We start from the raw sequence: 25,626 nt of genomic DNA on the forward strand, positions 1-25,626 counted from the left end.
ATGTGTTTTGTAGTGTCGATTTGTGAGATTGTTTTGTTTGTTAATATTGATTTGTAATATATTATATTGAATTGCCGTATATCGATTTGTAAGATATTATGTGTTTTTTAGTGTCGATTTGTGATATATTATTTTGTTTGTTAATATCGATTTGTAATATATTATGTTGAATTGTCGTATATCGATTTGTAATATATTATGTTGAATTGTCGTATATCGATTTGTAAGATATTGTTTTGTTTGTTAATAACGATTTGTAATATATTATGTTGAACGGTCGTATAGCGATTTGTAAGATATTATGTGTTTTCTTATGACGATTTGTGAGATTGTTTTGTTTGTTAATATTGATTTGTAATATATTATGCTGAATTGTCGTATATCGATTTGTAAGATATTATGCTGAATTGTCGTATATCGATTTGTAAGATATTATGTGTTTTCTAGTGTCGATTTGTGAGATATTATTTTGTTTGTTAATATCGATTTGTAATATATTATGTTGAATTGTCGTATATCAATTTGTACGATATTATGCTGAATTGTCGTATACCGATTTGTAATATATTATGTTGAATTGTCGTATATCGATTTGTAAGATATTATGTGTTTTCTAGTGTCGATTTGTGAGATATGGTTTTGTTTGTTATTATCGATTTGAAAGCTATTATGTTGTTGCTTTGATACTGTAATTCATTCAATCGTTTCTTTGACTTGCTTAACTAATCGGTAGTTGTTGTTATATGCATCCTGAATAAAACGTAGTAAACGTATGCGCTGGCTAAAGCAAATTGATATTTTTCTCATGACAGTGTTGAGCATATCAACTAGTTGCAGTGAAGATGATGTATCTCAATCATTGGACAGTCATGAAGCAACGGACATTTGTACTATCGACGCACCTGAAGAAGTGAATATGTGCACTAATGATGCACATGATAAGAAGGGTGCAGGCATTGGATTCACTCTTGACTTGAATATTCTAGTAGACGAAATGCAATTCGATAATGAGGTAGACGATCATGACAGTGCACTTGACAAAGATGCAGGCACCTCAAGTCTACATGATAGTACACTTGACTCTCTTCTCGTAAAGGGAATGCAGTTTAATAATGAGGAAGTTGCATGCAAATTTTACAATGATTATGCTTTAAAACTTGGTTTCAGTGTTAGAAGGTATTCTTGGGCAAAAAATAAACAGGGTGTCATGGTGAGAAATGTATATGTTTGTTCTAAGCAAGGCTAGAAGAAATCAATTGGAATTCCAATAAAGAGCATGCCAGAATCAAGATGTGGATGTCCAGCGAGAATGGTGTTAAGAAGACTTCTGAATGAGAAATATGTAGCTTGTACTTTAATCAATGGTCATAACCATGAATTAGCCGCTTCATTTACGACTCCTATGTTAAGGTCACATCGTAAAGTAACTGAAGTGCATGTTGCAATTGCTGAAATAGTTGATAGCGCCGGCATTGCACAAGAAATACATATAATTTGTGTGTGCACATAGATGGTGGTCGCGAGAATGTATCATTCACACCTATGGATCTAAGAAACCACTTGAGAAGGAAGAGGTCAGACAACATGAAGAATGGAGGAATATGTTCTTTGGTTGATTACCTACAGAAGAATTCAAGCAATGACCCTGGTTTCTTTAGTCAATGCAACTGGATGAAGATGGGTATGCTGTGAATATGTTTTGGGCAGATTCAAAGTCAAGAATAGATTATGAATGCTTCAATGATGTGTTTGTTTTTTATATGACAGTGAAGATTAATACAAAACAGTGGCCATTTGCGCAGTTTGTTGAAGTGAATCATCACTCACGGAGTTGCATATTAGGCGACGCTTTTTGTATGACCAGACCAAGGAAACCTTTGAGTGGTTGTTCAGAGTATTTACACAGGCAATGAATGGGAAGCACCCTGGAGCTGGACTTACAGATGGTGATCATGCAATTGCGGCTGCAGTATCTCATGTATGGCCATATACACATCATCGCCTATGTTTGTAGCATATCTTTCAAAATGCAACAAAGAACATAGGACACATTTTTAATCAGAAGGCAGGGTTTGATAAAAGTTTAGAAAGTGTTTACTTGAGAGCATAGACGAGGTCACCTTTATGTCTGATTGGGAGCAAATGATTCAGATGTACAACCTTGAAGACTGTGTGTGGTTACAACATTTATATGCAGACAAAGAGAAGTAGGCATTGGCATATGGAAGACAATACTTTTGTGGAGACAAAGAGCTGAATCTATGCATGCCACACTGAAAAAAACTTTGTATTCATGTTTAACAATGTTTCGTTTTATGGAACAATATGAATTATTTATAGACGGTCTTAGACAGAATGAGCTTGAACAAGATGTGAAATGCTTTGATGCCCGTCCTGTAACTTTGGGCATGAAAATATCAACGTAACCTGCAGAGCTATATACACTAATTGTATTTGAATGGCAGGTCATGAATTACAACATAGAAGGACGTATGCAATATGAGCATATGCACAAATACCATCTTGTATGGAAGGGCGAAGAGCATCCAAAAAAGAAAGAAGCACATGTTACGTACAATGTTGACAACGGAACAGTTGAATGTACGTGCAAAATGTTTGAATTCAAAGGTATTTTATATTGTCATGCATTAAAGACACTTAATCAAGAGAAGATACAAAAAATATCTGAGTCATATATAATGCGAAGATGGACGAAACAAGTAAAGATTAAACTGCTGGATACAAATAATGTCACTCTATCTGGTGTTGATGAGAAGTGCCACATAGCCTCCCGTTACCAACAACTATATAGGTCACTTATGCATATTGCAGATTTGGCATCGAAAAGCGAAAAAGCTTATGCATGTATGAGAAAAGTGTCAAGGAAATTACTTGAAAAAGTGCAGTTAATTCACCATGAGTATGTTGCAGCTCATGAAAACCAATCTAAGAAAACGGAATCGAACGTAGGTGAAAATCACGCTACTCTTGACCGTTACAAGAAGTTGCACCGAAGCGTAAACATCATCTTCGACAAGTCAAGAGTAAACGTTGTAGATTATGATAAAAATATTCACCTAGTGAAGGGTATCAAAAGAAAATATGCCTCTGATCGCAGTCGTCGGAGGACAAAGGGCGCACTAGAATTGGTTGGCAAGAAAATGTTTAAGAAGCAACCAAGCCCTTCGCCTGAACAGGTATGTAATACAGTATATTGCTTCCCATGTAAATTGTATTACATGCAACTTATCAATATCTAACTTGCGTAATTTTCAACATGCAACAATACCATACAGACGTGCACTAGAACGTTGGAACCTGCAATCCTTCCGAACTGTTTGAGTAGAACTATGGCATGAGTTTGACAAGTCTTTTGGTATATAACAATTTTGGGAGGATGTTTGCATTTCTTGTTGAACTTAATGTAGTGTCTAATATTGTTATGTTTCATGACAAGCTCAGTTCAATTCAAAAGTGAGTAACGCAACAACAAGAATCGCGTGTGGATTCTTCAGCTACAAAATAGTTGTAGCATTTAACTTTCATTAGTATAAATCGTTTTAATGTTTAACATTCTATAATTCTTTGTTGTGATTCTATAATTCTTTGTTGTAAATCGATAATTCTTTATTGTAATTCTATAATTCTTTATTGTAATGTTATAATTCTTTGTTGTAATTCCACAATAGAAATCATACTACAAATATCATAAAAATCAACACTAAAAAATACATAATATCTTACAAATCGATATACAGCAATTGAGTATAATATATTACAAATCGATACAGCAATTCAACATAATAGCTTACAAATTGATATTAACAAATAAAATAATATTTCACAAAAATCGATAGAAACGATTTGTCTTATCGCGATTTACACAATGACTGATAAAAGGCAAAAAAGATAAAGAAACAACAAATCAACATGATATTTATTGATAGCAATATCTTAAATCGATTTGTAAGCTATTATGCTAAATTTTCATATCGATTTGTAATATATTATGCGATATGTATATCGATTTATAACATATTATGTGTTTGCTAGAGTCGATTTGTAAGATATCTGTATTATGATATTGAAACGTGTGTGTGCGGCATTTACATTGTTTCGCGATTGCGGTGGCGATTTGCGTATTCAAATCATTGTTCATTAAATCGTTGTCACGTGAATCGCTATTGTCAACATACATATACGATAAGTCGTTTCTTTTATTGGCACGGTAAATAACAACTCGAAGCATAGTATAGTGTGATGCAACTGACGATCATGCAGGTAACATGAACAATGATGTTCATGTAGATTTAATTTTGCATGGTCGGCAGGAAGAAATCCTTTTGCCTCATAAGTGCGTGTAGTTTTCATTCTTCCTTTGCTTTTCCTTATCTTCGTCATCCTTCCCCCTGCGATATAACCGTTACAGACAGAAAATAAAATATTGTGGCTTTTCTTTTCTGCCAGTTCAAAATTTTAAATCGATGTCATGTTCTCAATGGGCAACTAAAAAATGATGTCATCTGTCGTCTCAGTGGGAAAATTTTAAATCGATAACTTATCTTACAAATCGATATGGAAATTCCTATTAATAGCTTAAAAATCGATATTAAGAATGAGCATACAAATCGATATTAAGAATCAAAGCAATATCTTAAATTGATATAATATCCTATAAATTTATAGCAGACATCGTGTTAGGAAGCAATATCTGCAAATCGATGATAAAATATCGTAAAAATCGATATAAAAATTCCTATTAATAGCTTAGAAATTGATATTAAGAATCAAAGCAATATCTTAAATCGATATAATATCCTATAAATTTATAGCAGACATCGTGTTAGAAAGCAATATCTGCAAATCGATAATAAAATATCATAAAAATCGAGAGGGAAATTCCTATTAATAGCTTAGAAATCGATATTAAGAATAAGCATACAAATCGATATTAAGAATCGATTTGTAATATATTATGCAATATTATATTGATTCGTAAGATATTATGTGTTTACTAGTGTCGATTTTCAAGATATTTGTATTATTATTTTGAAATGTGTGCCTGCGGAATTTATATTGTTGCGATTTACGCGCTTGAGGTGGCGATTTGCGTATTTAACACACGTATGCCAGGTTCGTAATTTTGGTTTTTGGATCAATGTAAATTTTGTACACAGTCTTACAAAATTTGTATACACAGTCTACAAAATCTGTTACAAATGTCTGTACACAAAAAAATTGTAATGTTCGGAAAATTGAATGTTGAACCAAAAATTGTTCTCTCTCAGCAGTAGAACGTAACCCTCTTCACGTTATCCTTAAGAACAGGTAGACGTTTAAAACAACTTTCTCTTACTACTAAGAGCCTCGCGTCCTTCGTTGCTTTCTAGGTAATCTTGCAGTCTAGGTTTTTGTATCTTCCACAATTAGAAAATCCATCAATTTTTTGCATAGTTATGTACGAAATCCAGGTATATCATCCTGAAAAAAAAAATGAAAGTCAGACCAATATAGAAATGTAATCACCAATAATATAGGATAATAAAACATGTTTAAGTGTACAACATACAGCGGTAAATTCTGGTTCTCGTCCATAGTATATTGCTTCAATATACTTCATTACAAAGACGCCACAATCGATGTCATTATTTTGTAAATGAGCATCCTCTGCGACATGAAGCCTCCACGGGCCAATGTCGACACCCAACATGTCTCTAAAAAATCCAACCTGTGGTTTATACAAATCAAGTAAATTTCGGACCACGGTACAAGATACGATAATCTTATTAGATAGAAACTTACCAAATGCACAATGTCACGGTCTACACCAATGTTATAGTCCAAAGAGTTGTATAAAAATATTTTTTGTTTTTGTACATCCAACACGTATAACACCCAATGCTTTTCCGATTGCCACAATGTAAGAATCAATATCTGCAAATCGATTATAAAATATCTTACAAAATCGATATGAAAATGCGTATTGATAGCATAAAAATCAATGTTAATAATCAGCATATAAATCGATATTAAGAATCAAAACAATATCTTAAATCGATATTAGGAATCAGCATAGAAATTGATATTAAGAATCAGAACAATATCTTAAATCGATATGGAAATTCCTATTGATAGCTTAAAAATAGATATTAAGAATCAACATAGAAATCGATATTAAGAATCAAAACAATATCTTAAAAATTGTTGTAATGTTTAGTCGATTTGCCTTTGTTACGAAAATATTGTCATAGTATAACGCAAATCGATGATCAAATATCATACAAATCGATATGAAAATTCCTTTTGATAGCTTATAAATCGATATACAGAATCAGCATATAAATCGAGGGTTTAGGGTTTAGGGCTTAGGGTTAGGGTTTTATGGTTTGGGGTTTAGGGTTAGGGTTTAGGGTTAGGGTTTAGAGTTTAGAGTTTAGAGTCTAGGGTTTAGGGTTTAGGGTTAGGATTTAGGTTTAGGGTTTAGGTTAGGGTTTAGAGTTTAGGGTTTAGGGTTAAAGGGTTCAGGGTTAAAGGTTTAGGGTTTAGTAATATATTATGGGTTTAGGGTTAGGGTTAGTAAGATATTAAGGGTTTAGGGTATAGGGTTAGGTATAGTAATATATTATGGGATATATGTAACGAAATATGAAGTGTTTTCTAGTGTCGATTTGTTAGATATTGTAGTATGTAATTGAAAATTGTGCGTGAGGAATTTACATTGTAGCGATATGAGGTGGTCATTTGCGTGTTCAAATTGTTGCTCATTTAGTGACTTCTATAGAAATCGCTTCAAAGCTTTGTACCTGTAATTAAATAGTTGTCACGTGAATCGCTATCGTCAACAAGTATAAATTGTTATTTCATCAAACGTATAAATTGTTCCTGCTTTAAACGTAAAAATCGCTGCTTTAAACGTACAAAACGTTGCTTCAAACGTACAAATCAATGTAGAAATCGCACCCTTCATAAGTACATATCGTTGTAACGTTTGGGCTTCAACAGTAAATGTCGTTCCATATCTTGCTCGTTGTAAAAAATCGATATGCCTTGTGAGACCTGAATTTCGGTTGACGATTTATGCGATTTACGCAATGACGTCTATGCAGCCACAACGATCTACCTTTGTATAGAAAATATTGGAATAGTATAACGCAAATCGCGGGTGTGGTAACATACTACCGATTTGCGAGATATTGTTTTGTTTGTTAATATCGATTTGTAAGCTATTATGTTGAATTTTCGTATCGATTTGTAATATATTATGCGATATGTATATCGATTTGTAACATATTATGTGTTTGCTAGTGTCGATTTGTAAGATATTTGTATTATGATATTGAAACGTGTGCGTGCGACATTTACATTGTTGCGCGATTGCGATGGCGATTTGCGTATTCAAATCGTTGTTCATTTAGCGATTAAAATTGAAATCGCTTCACAACATCGTAGCTGTCATTAAATCGCTATCACGTGAATCGCTATCATCAACACACGTATACGATAAGTCATTTCTTTTATTAGTACAGGAAATAACAACTCGATGCATAGTATAGTGCGATGCAACTGATGATCATGACAGATAACATGGAGAATGAAGTGCATGTAGATTTAATTTTGCATGGTCGGCAGGAAGAAATCATTTTGCCTCATAAGTGCGCGTGGTTTTCATTCTCCTCCTCTTGCTTTTTCTTCTCTTCGTCATCCTTCTTCTTCTTCTTCGTCTTTAGTTTTTCCTCGTCTTTCTTCGTTTGCTTTTTATCTTCAATATCTGATGGATCAGGCTCCGCATAATAAATATTCAACAATTTGTTCCTGTCTTTTTCGTTCTCAATGTTCATTATATTTTGGTACTTTACATAACCCTCATATATATCGGATGTGGATGATTTCTCCAAGAGTCATCCCCTCCAACAGCGAAGGCTTTCTTGTCTTACGAATTGTAGTCATTGCTAACCTGCAAAACACATAAATTTAACCGCATCATTATATGTTATAACCGCATCATTATATGTTATTACAAATTATCACATTCGTTACACAATCACCAACATTACAAGTCGTCGCAATATTTGGCTTCATAAGTAAACATCATAGTACGATTTAGCAAAATTAAGTACAAATCAAGGTAATTTCATAATTAGACATCGCTACTGCATCAAACATATAAATCGTTGTTGCTTCAAACATATAAATCGTTGTTGCTTTAAACATATAAATTGTTGTACAAATCGCACCATTCATAAGTACATATCGTTGTAACGTTTTGGCTTCGTAAGTAAACATCATAGTACGATTTAGCAAACTTAAGTACAAATCATAGTAACTTCATAAATCATAAATACACATGTCTATTGCTTCAAATGTATAAATCGTTGTTGTATCGAACGTACAAATCGTTGCTTCAAACGTACAAATCGTTGTAGAAATCGAACCCTTCATAAGTACATATCGTTGTAAATCATAAATCGCTACTGCATTAAATGTATAAATCGTGATTGCTTTAAATGTATAAATGATGAATCATAAATCGTAAAGCGCTACTGCTTGAAACGTATAAATCGTTGTTGCATCGAACAAATTGCTATTGCATTAAATGTATAAATCATTGTTAAATTCAAACTTACAAATCGTTGTAGAAATTTAGCCCTCGTATTGTTGTAATGTTTGTCCTTCATAAGAACAAATTGTGCTAACTTTTTGTCGACGCCCAAAAGGTGGATAGGTACAAATCGATTTGTTTCAGTATGAAAATAGGTGTTATTTAGCATGAATAGTATAACCAGTTATAAAATTTAGCATTCAAATTTACAAATCGATTTGTTTACATAACGAAACCTTACACAAAACTCACTGAAAGGACACAAGTTTTGCTAATCCGACAGTGGAAGAGAAACACCTAGAAGGTAGATGCAGCCGATGGTGGCAACGGTGCTCCGACTACGCTCCGACGACAGTAGACGACGAAAAGGGGTGCTCCGACGACAGCAGATGACGGCAAAGAGTGATCCTGCGGCAGCAGAAGACGTCAAAGGTTGCGTCGTCAAAGGGAGCTCCTGTTACAGCATATGGTGCATCGTCAAAGGGTGAGCCAGAACGTTTAGGGCGACATATTGCGAGGAGCTCTTGTTAAAGCATAATTGTTTACTCTTTAGGGTGAAAACGATGATGATTTTAACCCTTTCTCTCTTCTAGCGGGAGGACATTTTTGTCCTTTACTCGAAACGTCGTTTCACGGCGCTAATGGCGGGAAAGGGTACTTAAGTCTTTGCAAACAAAACCGGACTCCAATGCTAAGTGATGCCGACACACACGGGAAAACGAGCCCCACGTGCTTACATATGTGGCACTCATTCAGACCCGAGAACACGCACCTGCGTGTTCCGGGGGGAACATATAACCTGCTTCGGATATGGCATGATTAAACCCAATTACTGACTAGAAGGTCATACAGACAGCAGTAGGCTGAGCTTTACACACAAAGCCTGATAATTCCTGGTCCTAAACCCAATCTAATATTATCAGGCTAGGCCTTGTTAATTACAGGTTGCCCAAAACCTGATGGGCCACATCCTACGAAGTCCAGACCAGGCCAGGCACAATGCTCACAGGTAATATCATAGAACAGAGTGGTAAACCAAGCCAATGCAACTCCAGCTATCCAAATTGTTTATTCATTGAGTGAATGATTTACCATTTTTCAACTTCTTTGGTACATTAATATCCCCCATCTCTTTCCGCCTTTTAAGCACTTGCAGACGCATGTGTTCATCAAACTTGACCTCATCATCATCACTCTGGCCATGGGAGTCAAACGGCTCCATATCTGTTTCACTCTTTACATTATTTTTGTGAGAACTTAGAGCTTCCCTTACTGACTTCTGTATTTCTTTAGTCCTTTCTTGTGCTGATAAATCCTGAAGCAAAAAATGCTAATATCAGATGTTTTTCATTGACAATTTTAAATTCAAATCATAAGCTACGAAAACTACTTTTGCAACTACTGAAAATCAAACTACAATAAACAGTCTTATAATCAATTAAGTGTGTTGAATCGACCATAATGTATTCTGATAATGAAGCCAAAACCATATCTTAATTATCCAGGTAAGAATTTGTACAATCTAAAAAACTTCAGAAAAAGACTTCCAGCGAGCAATTAGACACCCCATAAAACTAAAAAATATATATATAGTAGTTTTCAGGAATCAAATTTAAAGATATGTTGGGAATGTGTCTCGATTTATAAACAATTCATTTTCATTTTAGCTTTAAACCAGTTACATCAATGATAATAGCGTCTAACTGATTGAAATGATAAAAACTCTTAAATAGCAAAGTTCATATCTTATGAATCTGGATAGAATAGAGAAAAGAAAATGATGATGATGATGATGACCAAAAACCATGTGTATTTTCCATTTCCCTTATTGTTATACATAGATAGGGCAATATCAATATGACAAAAACACCCTCATAAAACAGCCAAAAGATAAAATAAGTCATAAAAGAGTAGAAACGACAAAATTGCCATTGTACAGGAAATAGAATAAAAACCATGTCTCTCAATACTCTCCCTTAAGTTGGAGAGAATAAAAAACACACCTAACTTTCGAATATTGTTAAAAACACACCTAATCTTTTGCACTATCAATCAAAAAGATTTCCGTCGAGATAACATGGATTATTACTAACCCACCTTAAGTTAAGAAGTTGAATGTATTAATTTACCCTTTGTGTGTTCTTTTCCTCTATTGGGTTTCTCATGTTTCTTCTTTCTGTTTTATTATGTTCTTTCCTACCTACCCAACCTTCTATGGCCAAAAAGTCGTTCAACTCCTGTCCATCACTCGCGACATCCAGTGAGGGCTCCTCTCTCCATCCCTTACAGCACTACATAATGAATAAGTCTCTCTCTCTCTCCATTATAAAAGAGAAAATTAAAAGAAAGGGGGAGTTACTAAACTCTCATCTCTGACTCATGGAGACATGCTACGATCTCTAGTGAAAATTGTGATATCAGCAGGAGGATCAACAACTCTCTGCTTCCAACTCCACCCAGTAGTCCTATCCTTAAGACACATAACAAATACTCATGCCCTTTGCAAAAGATTCTCTCTTCAGTAGCCAACCAAAACCCCTTCCTCTGCCTCTTTGGAGGAAGACACTCATGTTCCTTGACACCCCAAATAAGACAAGCTCATCTAACAACAATTTGTCGCTTTTTGTTTGAAACCTTATTTTCTAAGCCCCAATGGATCTTCTTCCTTGCATATTCTTCTTTACAATTTTTCCTTTTAAGTATTGGTTTCACTTCCTTTTCAGGCAAACTAGTTCTCTGAAGCGTATCGATCATGATCTTCATGAGTGTCTGCAGTATATTATCTGCTCAAATTGGTAGGTAGCAAAATGAGAAAACGGAATCAATCAAATGAGGAAAAAAGGAAAGTTGTGTGCTTTAGTCAACAATCACATTGAAAAAAAAATCCAGAATGGCAAGCAGAAATTAGGTTTTTTGAGGGTAAAATGGTGATTTCAATGCACATTTAACAGTAACTTTGACGGAACTAAACTTTGGGTTATTTTAATTAACCATGCAAAACTTTAGGTGTGCTTTTAACATTTTCTAAAAGTTAGGTGTGTTTTTTTATTATCGCTAATAAGTTAGGTGCATTTTTTAAAGTTTCCCAATAAAAAACATGCCTTCAATATTCTCCCTCAAGTTGGAGAGAAGATAACTATCACCCCCCAGCTTGCATATGATTTCCTTAAGCTTGGATCTTCTGACCGCCTTTGTGAAAATGTCCACAAGTTGATTGTGTACCTAACGTGCATCACCCAAAACATGTTGGACTCTACTTTCTCCCTTATGAAATGACAGTCAAAGTCAATGTGTTTTATTTTTCTCAGGATATATAGGGTTAGAAGCTATCTAGTTTCTGTCCTATTATCACCATATAGGTCATTTGGTGTCTTTATTTCAATTCCAATTATGAAAGTATTGACCTTAACATCCCTTCACAACTACCATGAGTTATTACTCTGTACTCAGCTTCTGCACTTGATCTAGAGACCACTATTTGCTTCTTACTCCTCTAGATTTTCTCCTACCAGTGTGCAAATAACCCAATGTGGACCTCATACCTTCAAAGAACTTACTTAATCTACATCTCACACTTTAATATTAGAATGTCTACGATTTACATACTAGATACCCTGCTCAGGGTTTTGCTTTAGGTATTTTAAGATACAGCACACAGTTGCCATATGATCAATAGAAAAGTATGCTTAAAGATGCTAAATATACTAACTGCATAGATATGTTGGGCCTTGTGGTCAAGCAAATGAGTTTTCGAACAAATCTCTAGTATCAACCAATGTCTTCATACTTTTCCCATTCACAAAGCCCCAATTTATGAATTTGCTTCATCAGGGGCTCTCTATATTGATTAAAGCACTAAGTCACAAACCTCAATAAATTCACTTAGGGTTGGAGAATTTGTTTGAAAGGTATACTAAATTATGATTTAGGACATACATCTTGACTTTCTAAATTATATATTCAACGAATTCTGAGATAAATAGGACACTATTCATAGCAATCAATGAAAAAAGCACATTTTGCAAAGTCTGGAAAGGGTTACTCATTGAATGAATTTACAACTGTCCTAAAATGTCCAATAATGGTACTTTATAATTCTTTTCTCGATTGGCTGATATCAACTCACACCTTAGATGAAAACATGTTATCGATTGGAACAGCTTGGTTCATTAAAAAAAAAAACTTATCTAGATTGAGTCATATGGAGAAACCTAATTCAATCAAGACCAGACTAGTTCATTTTTTGACAAAGAGACCCTAAGCACCAGACTAACTCATTTTTTGACAAAGACATCCTAAGCCAAACTCAACCTGAACTAGTAAATATCCTAGTCAGTTCTCTAAGGTCAAAGTGGGACTTCAGTATGATAAAGAACATCCTAATGGAGTATCTACTGGACAAACTTTCATTTTTATACAATGTATAGATGGTGATGCACTCTTCAATGCTGACATGAATCATACGCTATCCTTGGTTCATTTGAATAATGAGTGACCCCTTGGCACTCATATGCTTCAACCTAGAACTAGAGTACTAGACACATGACCCAAACGTCAATGCCACAAGACAGACGACTCCAAAACTGCATCACCAACACTGTGTCTATCAACACCCTCAGCACACTGGTCAACTAATCTAGAAAATAAAGATGGCTTCATCTATGCCCAGTCCCAATCTTCTTTCCTGATGACCAATCTTGCACAAAACAACAATCATCAACATCACAATTGTACTGAGTAATTTGGCCAACAAAAATTAAATTCATGGCAAGGGAAGAGACTAGAAAAATTTCAGGAACATTAAGTTTTTTATGAGGATTGAAAGCAAAAGTAACTGAACCAACTTTAGAAACATTCATAAGTGCCATCCGCAGTATGAAAGGCACCACATAATGGTTTACAATTGGTCTATATAAACTCATTAGGAGTCACATAACATGACACTCCTGAATCTATTAACCAACCAAAACTAATATTAGGGATACTTGCGAAAGCACAACCAGAGGTATCCAAAAAAGTAGTGGCAACTGAGGAAGTGGACAAGGAGAGGAGCTGCTAAATTTGTTGTTCTAACTGATCTAGCCTTGAATAGACAGATGACTGAATGTCTGAAGCAGTGTTGCGAAAAGCGTTGAGGCGTAGCGAGGCGCTCCACCAAAATCTGAGGTGAGGCGTAAGCCTCGAGGCGCAAAGCGTAAGCCTCAAAAAAAAATTATTAAAACTTAAAAGAAAACTATAAAAATTATCTAACATTATAAATCAATAAGAAATGCTTTATTGATGAAGCAACAACCAACAAAAAATAAAAAATCTCAAATAAATACGAAAAAAATATGAGATTAACATGTAAAAGTAACATTAATGCAACAATTTGATCTATGCAAGTATCTAAGAAATAAAATATGAGCAATCATTCAATAAAAAATTAACATTAACAACAAAATGCAACTAGCAACATCATGTCATAATCTATGTCACATGGGTGCGGGTGCGGGTGCGACACGGGTGCGGCACAATTTTAAAATTTTTGGACACGGGGACTCGGCAAAAAATATATATATATATATATATATATATATATATATATATATATATATATATATATATATATATATATTTTTTTTTTTTTTAAAATGCCACAGGTGTCTGTGCACAGTCACAGACTGTGACTGTGCACAGGCACAGCACTGTGCACTGTGCACAGGCACAGCACTGTGCACAGTCACAGACTGTGCACTGTGCACAGTCACAGACTGTGCACAGTCTGTGACTGTGCACACTGCAAAGACTGCACAGTCACAGTGCCTTTTTATATATATATTTTTTAAATAAAAAATATAAAAAATTAGTTTTTTAGGGACATTTTTGGACTCGGTCAAAGTTGACCGAGTCCAAAATGTGGACGGACTCGGCCTGGACTCGTTGACCGAGTCCGACTCGGCGTTGACCGAGTCCGGGCCGAGTCCGAAGCCGCACCCGAGTCCGCACCCGTGTCGGGGCGTGTCGACTCGGGTGCGGCACCTCTTTAGCCGAGTCCGTGTGACATAGGTCATAATTAGAAAATGCACGTTAACATTAACAACCAAATGTTAATATATTTATCCAAAACTCTTCAAAATGAAAGTGTTAACATTCATAATTACAACTCAAACTCTTCAAAATGAGAGTAAAAAATAGCATCAAGAAAAGAAGTAAGAAGAAAGAAAGAACCCATGGAAAAACTAAAAGGGGGAGATAGAAAGTATTTATCTCCCATCTAAATTCAATATAAAAATCAGCTTAAAAGATCAGAGGGAGTAACAGTCCAACATGAATCAACATATTTAAATAATAAAACAGAGTAACAGAATGCAAACTTGAGACAGAGTAACAGTATGTTGATCATATATTGTAGAATTTTTTTGTGAGAGACGAGAGAGAGTACAGGCATGAGCTCCAATAACTAGGATTTAGGAAGCATAAGCTCAAGTTTCCTACAAATAAGCAAACTGATGTCTGTTTATTTGTTCTCTTACCATCATTGGAAGGAAACCTAGATGTCAGGTTAGAATCTTACTTCAAGAAGTCAGTCATTTTAAAGAGCATATTTCTTCCTGCAGCAACTTCTGTTGCTTCTTTTTATGTTTCCATAGTTTTTGATATTTCAATGATTAATGTGCTTTGATAAATTCAATGGCTTAAATAACCATGATAAAAAGTGTGTATTAGGATATTTAATTAATTTCAAAATTTCGTGCTTATTTATTATACCTATTCTAAATCCATGTCAATTTGGTTTGTATACTCAGTGATCTTTTCCCACTTGTGATGTCAAGCATAAATTTCAATATTTGTGTACTGCAGGACTATACAAAAGTACACAGATTTTAGGCACTGCAATGTTAATTTTGTGTGTGTATGTGTGTGATATTTGTTGTATTCTCTTAGTTTTAGAACTCTATTAATGAGTTTATCTTCAAGATGGTTTTCATCTCTGATGATCTCTCATGATTGTTTGCTTGTTTTGTTTTAGGGGAAACACAGACAATTGAGTGGGATATGTGCCTACGAGTTTCTCTTTATATGGGCGAGGCTTTGGACTATTGTAGTAGTGAAGGTCATCCATTGTATCATGATCTTAATGCATACAGAGTTCTCTTTGATCGGGAAATAACGTATGCTTGTCTCAAGTGCAGCAAGAATCCTGTATTAGAAAAGTTTGTTGGTCCCATTTAGTCTGAGTTGTTTAATTGAGAGAATGTGCCCTTCTCTCAACTGGAAGAGTCTGGAAATAGCTGGAAATTTTGGACTTTGTTTATAGCTTGCAGAGTCCCTGTACAGCATCATTGATTTGTTCGCAATTTTTTTCTCTAGGAGAAGTGAATTTTAAAATCTCCCTACGAATTTCTTGAGACCAGCATTAGTGGAGCATGCACAGGTGCACAGACAACTTCACGACTTGCTCACAATATTTTCCAGGAGAAATGAGTTTTATCCCTAAATACTCTCCTGTCAAAAATTTCCTGAGAACATTAGTGGGGCATGCACACATGCACGCACACATGGTTGTGGTTGTGTTTCAGCTTATATTCTTATTTTTACTTGCAGGATGGTGATCCAAGACTTTCTTGCTTTGGTCTTATGAAAAACAACAGAGATGGAAAGAGTTATAGCATGAACCTTGCTTATACACCGCCAGAATATTTACGAACTGGTAGCTGATTTCTTGGCATGGGGCGGTCCTGGTTGCTTGCCAACATTTTTCCTCAGAATTTATAATTGTTTTCGTAATGCTGGCTAGTGGCTACCATCATTATGTTGGCATATCGTAGATTTTTTTTGTGAGAGATGGGAGACAACGTACCTATTTTCTGGGCTCAACCACGAGAGAGAGCCTGCGTGTGAACAACGAGAGAGAGAAGTTGTGTGATACACACAATCACATACATGAGAGACGAGAGAGAGTACATGCATGTGAGAGACGAGACGAGAGAGAGAACATACCTATTTTCTGGGCTCAACCACGAGAGAGAGAGCCTTCGTGTGAATGACGAGAGAGAGAAGCTGCGTGAGAGAGAGAGAGAGAAACAAAATGCAAAAATAAAACCCTAATTAGGGTCGGGCCCTCTTTGTTTATACCCCAACTTTTAGTCAAATTAGACCAAAAGCAGTAAAGGAGTAAAGGTGTATACGCTTAATTTTGAGGCGCGCCTCGAGGCGTATGAGGCGCATGCCTTGGAGTTTTTGCGCTTTATTCATGCGCCTCAAGGCATAAATCCCCTCGCCTTGAGGCGAGGCGCGCTTTTTGCGCCTTGATGCGCGCTTTTAATAACACTGGTCTGAAGTGGAAGGAGGTGAAGCTACTACCTCTCCCTCCTCATCCTTTACAGTGCTCTTCTCACCACTTGTAGCACTGAACATTGAGCCACTCCTGTCCATACTTGCATTCTTCCTTTTCAGCACCAGAAAATTCTTTTTCACGTGCCCCATCTCCTTACAATAATCAAACTTTACTCCATTAGTGTCAAACTTGAGTGTCCCAGACTTCTCACCACTATAACTCCCTGCTTGCTTGGATGCAAGTTGCAAACATAACAGAATCACCTGTAGGATAAGACTGAATATACTTCATCTTGGTCTCTTTTGCAATAAGATTATAGAGAGCCTGAGTGACTGGGGAAGAAAAGTCATGTGAATTATAGCACTTCTCACATTGTCAAACTCAAGACAAAGCCCCATAAGAAACTCTATGACCCTCACGGTTTCCTTAATATAAGTTTTTGTCTCCATGCAGGCCTTGCAGTCCTTACATTTATCATACTTCTTATTACTCTATATCAATGTCAATGAATCCCATAGCTGTTGCATCTCAAAATCTAAGTCATGAACTGACTTGTTTCATTGTCTCAAGGACCTCAAGTCTTGCATTAACTGGTATTGCCTTGCCTGGTTTTCTTGCATATAAATCAGCTTCAAGTAGCCCCATGCATCCTTGGCTTTTTGGAACTTAGAGATATTCATAGCAATTATTTACTCTACTGAGACAAGAATCCAGGACTTCACTTTAAAATTATTCATCATCCATTCCTTCACGAAAGTATCATAATTCGAGTCACCTACTTTTGGTTTCACACACGCCCCATTGAGATAACCTCCTAACCCCTTTTTATCTATGTAACACAGACTCTTCTAATATGGCACCACACCCACATCGAGTGCGACACTTGGACAGGCTCCCTTTGTGTCAGGTGAAGTCAACTACACTGAAATTTATTTTTTCCAAAAGTAAATTTAATTAACCCTAACCAAGTCCAGTTTTATCTATATTATATATAAATACATAAACGCACACATATACATGTATACATACATACATATATATATACACACACCTTTGCAACAGTGTAGTGCTATTTTTATTGATGAGGAATAGAAATTGTAGATTGTTAATTTGATTTATTGCATGAATTTATGCATGATGAATTGATGATATGATAATTGTTTTTATTTTATTAATGTTAACTTAAAACTGTTATATATATATATATATACTCCCTGCACCCTCACACTCAAGTGTTTTTAAAGTGCCGCATCGCCGTAATCCGCACCGGCACCTATGTGGCATAGCCTTTCATCAATTGCAGTAATCATAAAGTCAGACCCAAAATCATAGTTGGTCCCATCCAATTTCTCCGGAGGAAGCTGAATTGGGTCTTCCTTCTCCATACTCTCCACAACCCCCAACTACAATATAGTTGTTGCACAAAGAAGAAGACAAGATGCACAAAAGCACAAAAAGACACAGCAAAACTGCAGCCAAAATTAACTATACCTATGTCAACAAAACTGTGTCTACACCCAACTTTAATGCACCAACACCCTTCTAACAACCGATATACAAAACACCACACAATGAAGCACCCACCACCAAAACTTCACAAAACAGTCTTCAAACAAGCCGAGTATAGGGTGTACACAATCCCCACACAATGCAACCAATCTGTACTCAACCTAGCAAAGTCGAGTAACAAGGGACGATAACTAGAGTTACCGCCTCCCATAATCACCACAAAACTCAATACTTCTCCAAATCTTGATATCAAGACTCCAAACTGCTTTCATTCATCAATAATCTCAAAAACGACCAAAATGAAGCCAAGCCCCATTTTAACACCCATCTATTTGATCAGAATAAGCAGAATAATGAAATCTGGTTACTGTTTGGCCCTAAAATCAGAAAATATTGGAAATGCACAATAAATCCAATATTTACCCAATAGACCCAATTCTTGATTTGCAGCGCTTCTAAAATCAAGATTTAGCAACAACTGAGCTCAGCCAACCCAAACCTCACAGTCCACAGGGTCAAAGTTGACATCATCAATGCTTTGAAATTCCACTAGAGGGGGGTGAATAGTGAAATACGATAAAGATCGATAAAATAAAAACAGAATGCAATAAGGCACAACACATAAAACACAGAATTTATACTAGTTTGGTCAATTCCCAGACCTACATCCAGTGTCTAAGCAAACCACTTGAGTTTTCCACTATAACATCCGAGTCACCGGATAAATAGTACAACACCCTCTTCCTCAGAGATCTTCTTCTCTCAACAGAGAAGGGGAACACCCTCTTTCTCAGAGGTCTTCTTCTCTTAACAGAAAAGGGGCACACCCTCTTTCACAGAGGTCTTTTTCTCTCAACAGAGAAGGACAACACCTCTTTCTCAGAGGTCTACTTCTTTCAACAAAGAAGGAATACAGTGAATAACAGAAAGTTACAATACTTTCTATAGAACCTTCAGAATGATATGAATGCACGAATGAAGGATTCTCAGAATGTTCTGTTCTTTTCACTCAGAAGATACTCTTTGTCAAAGAGCTATTCTTGACTTTTTCTCTTTCTTTTCTTTTTCTTTTTCAAGGCTTTCTTTCAAATATCGAATAAGACTTTTTCTCGTTGTAAGCTCACATGTCCATTTTGAAATAAGTAATTTGTTTGTGTTTATATAGCCTTAGAAAAATAGTCGTTGTCTTTTTTAAATGATAGTCTTTTTGGGATGTGAGATGTCACGTCATTTCAAAAAACATTTTTATGGATTTTCGAAAAAGTCTTCTTTCCATAAAAGTAGTATATGAGGTACACTAGTCGTTGTAATATTTTAGGTATTATATAGTTTATGTAAAAATTCTTTTTCTTACAATAGTACATTGAACGTTGGATGTGTAAGCCATCATGTAGTTTTGTCTCTATTCTAATTAATGATTTGTAGTACTTAAGTATTTTATTTAGAAATTGTCACTTCTTTACTTAAATGAGTGTAAGTACAATAAATGCTTTGAAATCTTTATTTGTAAATAGTCATATCAAGATTTGCTTTATGATGTGCTATTTAATGTCTACAGAGAGAATGAAGGCTTTAAGCAAGTCGACATTCTTGAGTGGGATTAAACTAGTTATTTCTAAAAAGATTTTTAAAGGAGGTATTTAATGTTTTACAAAGAGAATGATGACTTCAAGTAAGTCGACATTCTTGAGTTGTAAAAAGGTAACTAAAGTCTTTTCAAAACATATTATATTTGTTTTTCTTTGTCTAGCCGATTTCTATGTTTTGTCTTTTTCTTACTTATTTAAAATCATTACTTTTGAAGTTGTCATGTATATGATAGAAGGTACAATTATTACTTTTTGAAATCATGAGCTAATATATCATGTCAAAATACCTTTTTCATAAAGGGTTGTAAGAAGGTACAATTATTGGTTTTCAAAAAGGTGGTTTTTGAAACTATCGTATACTTTTATGAAATATAGCTTTTGGGAATGAGTGACTTTTATGTAATATGCAATATGTATGCTTCTGAAGGTTCTGTTACATATGACTCTAAAGAAGAAAAAAAATTTCATCTTGAGGAAGCCGATCTCTTTAGATGATCTTTAAGAACGCATGGCTCAACAAGCTTTTTCTTCAAGAAGTATGATTGCACCACGGTTGTACTTGAACAGGAGGTCTCCATCCCTTTATGATGAGATATCCTTGCATCAAATACTCGTTAGATACATGGCAAAGCATATTCAGTCATAATATAACATTTTTCAAGAAGACATATTATCATATCATATTAAATCAAATATGACAGTGTATTATATTGTGTGTCATCAAAATATAGTTTCTGACATGCTTGTCCCGAGCTCCAAGTGCAGTCTCGAACCAGGCGATCTCAAAGCTTCCTTCCTCTCCAAACTTCAATCTCCCACCTTCTATAGACCTCTAATATTGCTCTAATACCATATTAGCTCAAGAGAAGAAGAAGATGATGAGAGAAGACATTGAGGAAAATCTCTTCATTAGATTAAAGAATGGGTATGATACAATATATATGGGGGGTTGACCCCTTTGGTTACACAAAAGACAAAAATGGTTGACTACAACCTTTATGACTATGTCACATGGGCAGGGTGCGGGCGCGGGGGTGGGGGTTTGGCACTTTCAAAAAACTTTGGTACGGGAGTGCGGCAAAAATATATAAATAAATATATATAAATATATATATAAAGTCCAAAAGTTGGACATAAATGACCCTAGGTGCGGTCAACGCACCCAGGGTCAGGTTGACCACACCGGGTGCAGCACCCGCACCCGCGTCGCGTCGACACGGGTGCCAAGTCCCTGTGGCATAGCTTTATGACAACTTACAACAATACCCCTCTAGAATAAACATATATAAAAATAAGAAAGAGAGTATCACATATACTTGTAATATGGGCATTACATTCCTCAACAGAGATATGCTTAGCTATGGATCAGACATTGTATTATCCTGGTTTGCTCTTCACTATAGTTGTTCTTGCATATGACCGGACCACTTGAACAACAAAAGGTATAGCTCAACTTAATCTCCAAGTGGGACCCCTTGTTCGGTTTTTCTTCTATGCAGCAGCCAGCAACATCTTTTTTTGCAGCTAGACTTGGATCCACACGAAACATTTGTGCAGATGGGGGTTCCATATGTGTTTCCTTCTTTATGGATCCAACTATGGAAGAAGAAGAACATGAAAATCCTTCCCTAATTTTACAAATTGTAAATTTTGTACATACAGAGGGAAAATGTAGTGAGCACCATAGGCATAATCTATGCCCACTTGGTAATATCAAGTAGCAACTAGGCCACCATTATAACCTCATGACACAATTATAGTGGAAGACTATAAAGAAAAAGAGAGGATAGGGAGGAGAGACTCACAATCTTCTACCTTATGAGTGGCAGGCCATATCAAACTTATGTGGCCAATAACAAGATACATGCTAAGGCCAGGCAATTTAAGTCAAATAACTTGGATAAGTGCAAGATTGAGCCGGAACAATCTTGCAAGGAGCCACCAATGGAGAAAATCAGATGTTAGTGTGGTGGTGAGATCATGAAAAGATTAGAAAGCGGAAGAAACCCATTTTTATCCAAAATGTCATACTCTACCTGCATTTTAGGGGATTTACACCTTGGAAGTGAGGTGACATTTAGAGTAGAGAAATAAAAGAATCATAAATGGGATTCGTAATAATTCTTGTATGTTGAGAGCTTGAGAATAAATGTAAAAGAATACAACGTTGGGTTTCCTTATGATATAATGGGTTTGGGAACCAAAGCTTCACTTCACCCAATTAAAGTGTAAGTTGGATTGAGACCTTGATTGTAATTGTGTTTAGCCATGTAAATGGGTTAGATATATAATGAGGGTTGGCCATCATAATTGAAGATGATGAGCTTTGATCCAAGCAAGACTGAGTGAAAGGAAACATCGGGAAGACCTAATAAAGACCCACTTGAGTATATCTGGATGCAAGAATGGTACAAACAAGATCAAGGCAAGCTAGACTTCTACATGCCAAAGTACTTGCCTTGAGGATAAGAAAAATGGAACCGTGGTGGATTGTTACAAGGCCCATTGCTTGGGCTAGATCCACTTATATTTGGGTATGGGATATGTATTTGGGTTCATTTAGCTTGTAAGAAGGCTTAATGATCTTGTAATTGGGTCTTTCGTTTCAAGCAAGGTTGTATCATATCGTTACCCGCATCGGTCGGGCCCAAATTAAGACCGTATCATATCGTATCGTAAAATATCATAAATTTTTAATAAAAAAATTCAAAAAATCCCAAAAAAATCAAGAAAAATAGAAAAAAATCAGCAAAAATTTGTAAAAAAGTCATATCACATGAAACAATGATGAATTGCACAAAATACCATAAAATCACATATGAAGCATTTATGTCTCTATGAGTTGTATAAGACATCATCAAACATCAACTATCTCACAAGAACAATGCAAAATATTAAATATCTTGCAATTAAGAACATACCACAATACTCATACTTTCATATTACATAAACAAAAATATTATGGCAATAGTTGCACTCGATTTTCAATCTGTTTTCACTCATTACTTGAGTATGTCATTGCTATGCCAGATCATCTTCTGCTATCTTTGCTGGAGTGTGAAGCCTGATTTCTACCTTGATATAAATCTTTAATTTTCACGGCCTTAACCCATTTTATTGAGTAGAAAAAATGATGAAAATGCACTTTTTTTACCTTAACCCACTTTTTTTGGTGAAAAAACGATGGAAATGCACTTTTAATGGCCTCTAGGAAAATGAAAAAGTCGGCCCTCAAAAGGTATTTAAAACCTAAAATGAAAAAAGAAACTTTTGGCCTTTTTAAAGTGAGACAAAAGTGTATCGTACGATTCACCCTGTATTGTATGATACAGCACGATACAGGGGTGTATCGTACGATACACTCAATACGAATACAATACACACTCGTATCGCAACATGAGTGTGTATCGTATTCGCAAAACTCAAAAGCAGTGTTGTGAAAAGCGTTCAGGCGTAGCGAGGCGCTCCACCAAAATCTAAGGCGAGGCGTAAGCCTCGAGGCGCAAAGCGTAAGCCTCAAAAACTTTTTTATTAAAACTTGAAAAAAACTATAAAAATTATCTAAAATTATAAATAAATAAGAAATGCTTTATTGATGAAGCAACAACCAACCAAAAATAAAAAATCTCAAATAAATATGGAAAAAATATGATCTATGTAAGTATCTAAGAAATAAAATCTGAGCATTCATTCAATAAAAAATTAACATTAACAACAAAATGCATATTAGCAATAACAACATGTGTGACTCGAAGCAGAAGAAGTAGAGGGTGGAGCCAAGGCTGATCCAATTGAATACCTAGGTACCTTTTATGCTCACAATTACAATATCCTAGGAAATAATGAGATCATATATGGGTCAGGAGACTGGGGACAAGGCTGATCCACATCCAAAATAAATTTTAAATGGTAATTTTAAATCCAAATCCAAACTAGATCTGCTGTAAGAAACTTTTAGTCAGAATTAAATTTTATAAGGCAATACTTGATTTGGTGAAAGAAGAGGTTGAAACATGTCTACGTGTAAAAGTCACAAACTAATTAAAATTGATCCGCATTTTAATACAGATCATATAGAATTTGTGTTCTATCAGGAAAGATTATGTTTTATATTGCAACAGATAGGATTGCGTTGGATGGACTAGCAACGAGCTGATATGATTTCCAGCTAGGGATGCAAATGGATCTATTAAATTGGATTATTTTTTTATCCAGATAAATATTGTAAGATGGATCAAAATCCAATCCATTTGCATTTTCTACATGCAAATAACATGCTTTTCACTTTATTTTTTTATGGGATCCAGTATTACCACATATAGTTTTGATTCAGATCCAACTTAACCGCATTAAATCTGATTCGGGTCTAAATGATCAGAACTGAATCCCAGTCAGACCTGATAAATCATTTTTGCATTCATTTCTAAAAGCAATAAAATTAGACCCAATAGAATAGAAATCCATCATAATCCTACTTTTAACAGCATCTATGTATTACAAAAATATATGAATGAACATGGAAAAATTGGTGGCATCATGCTGTCCCCATTAATTTATGCACAAAGCTACCTTGAGGAAGACGTGTAAATGGGCTGAGAATGAGAAGAGATAAGAAGAAGAAGAGGAGAACGAGAGAGAGAGAAAACTAGAAACGAGAGAGAGAACCTGTTTTGGGGCTTCACCACAAGAGAGTGAGAGAATGTTGTGAGAGCCGAGAGAGAGAAAAAACTAGAAACGAGAGAGAGAACCTGTTTTGGGGCTTCACCACAAGAGAGCGAGAGAATGCTGTGAGAGCCGAGAGAGAGAAAAAACTAGAAACGAGAGAGAGAACCTGTTTTGGGGCTTCACCACAAGAGAGCGAGAGAATGCTGTGAGAGCCGAGAGAGAGACTACCGTGAGAGTTTCTGTAAGAGACTGCTGTGAAAAAAAAAAGAGGGGCTTAAACATAAAGGCCCCCGACCCCTTTATGTTTAAGCCCTAAATTTTGGTCAAATGAGGGTTTTGACCCTCATTTGACCAAAATTATTGAGGCATATGCGCCTCATCCTGAGGCGCGCCTTGCCTCGAGGCGTGCGCCTCAAGGCGTATGAGGCGCACGCCTCAGGCCTTTTACGCTTTACCCATACGCCTCAAGGCATAAAGCCCCTCGCCTTGAGGCGAGGCGCGCTTTTTGCGCCTTGAGGCATGTTTTTAATAACACTGCTCAAAAGTAATGATATGTATTGTACCATATCGTACAATACAATACAATATTTACAACACTGGTTTCAAGTACTTGCAATTGGGTATGCTTATTGTTGGGTTTTGATACTTGTTGGATTGGATCTATCAGGAATTTTGAGATACAAATCTAAGGTACTTAGACACCACTCTATAAATAAGTTAGGGCACTTGTATGGCTCATATCTTTGGAATCATAATCAAATTGAGCTCTTTTCCTCTTGGTATTAGCTTTGGGAAGGTTCTTATCTTTAATTGGGGAAAATTGGGCTTTTGATCCCCAATCTTCCACCATTGGAGATCAGGAGAATAAACTTTACTAGCCTCCAATCAATTTCAATTAACCACTCTTAGGTAGCCAACTCCCTTCCCACAATTTTCAACAAATT

The 25,626-nt window shown here is 35.6% G+C and overlaps 1 protein-coding gene across 1 annotated transcript in view; it reads right to left on the reverse strand.

Moving 5' to 3' along the window:
• The window catches only part of LOC149822228 (Cyclophilin-like peptidyl-prolyl cis-trans isomerase family protein), an 84,803-nt gene that overhangs the window by 49,746 nt on the left and 9,431 nt on the right, over positions 1-25,626 (reverse strand). Inside the window, exon 6 of the mRNA XM_089980766.1 lies at positions 9,692-9,914. Within this exon, the coding sequence (XP_089836892.1) occupies positions 9,692-9,914 (223 nt within the window). The remainder of the gene's footprint in view (positions 1-9,691; positions 9,915-25,626) is intronic.

The sequence above is a fragment of the Nuphar pumila genome, chromosome 11, assembly GCF_984573655.1.
Source record: "Nuphar pumila chromosome 11, dmNupPumi1.hap1.1, whole genome shotgun sequence".
NCBI lineage: Eukaryota > Viridiplantae > Streptophyta > Magnoliopsida > Nymphaeales > Nymphaeaceae > Nuphar > Nuphar pumila.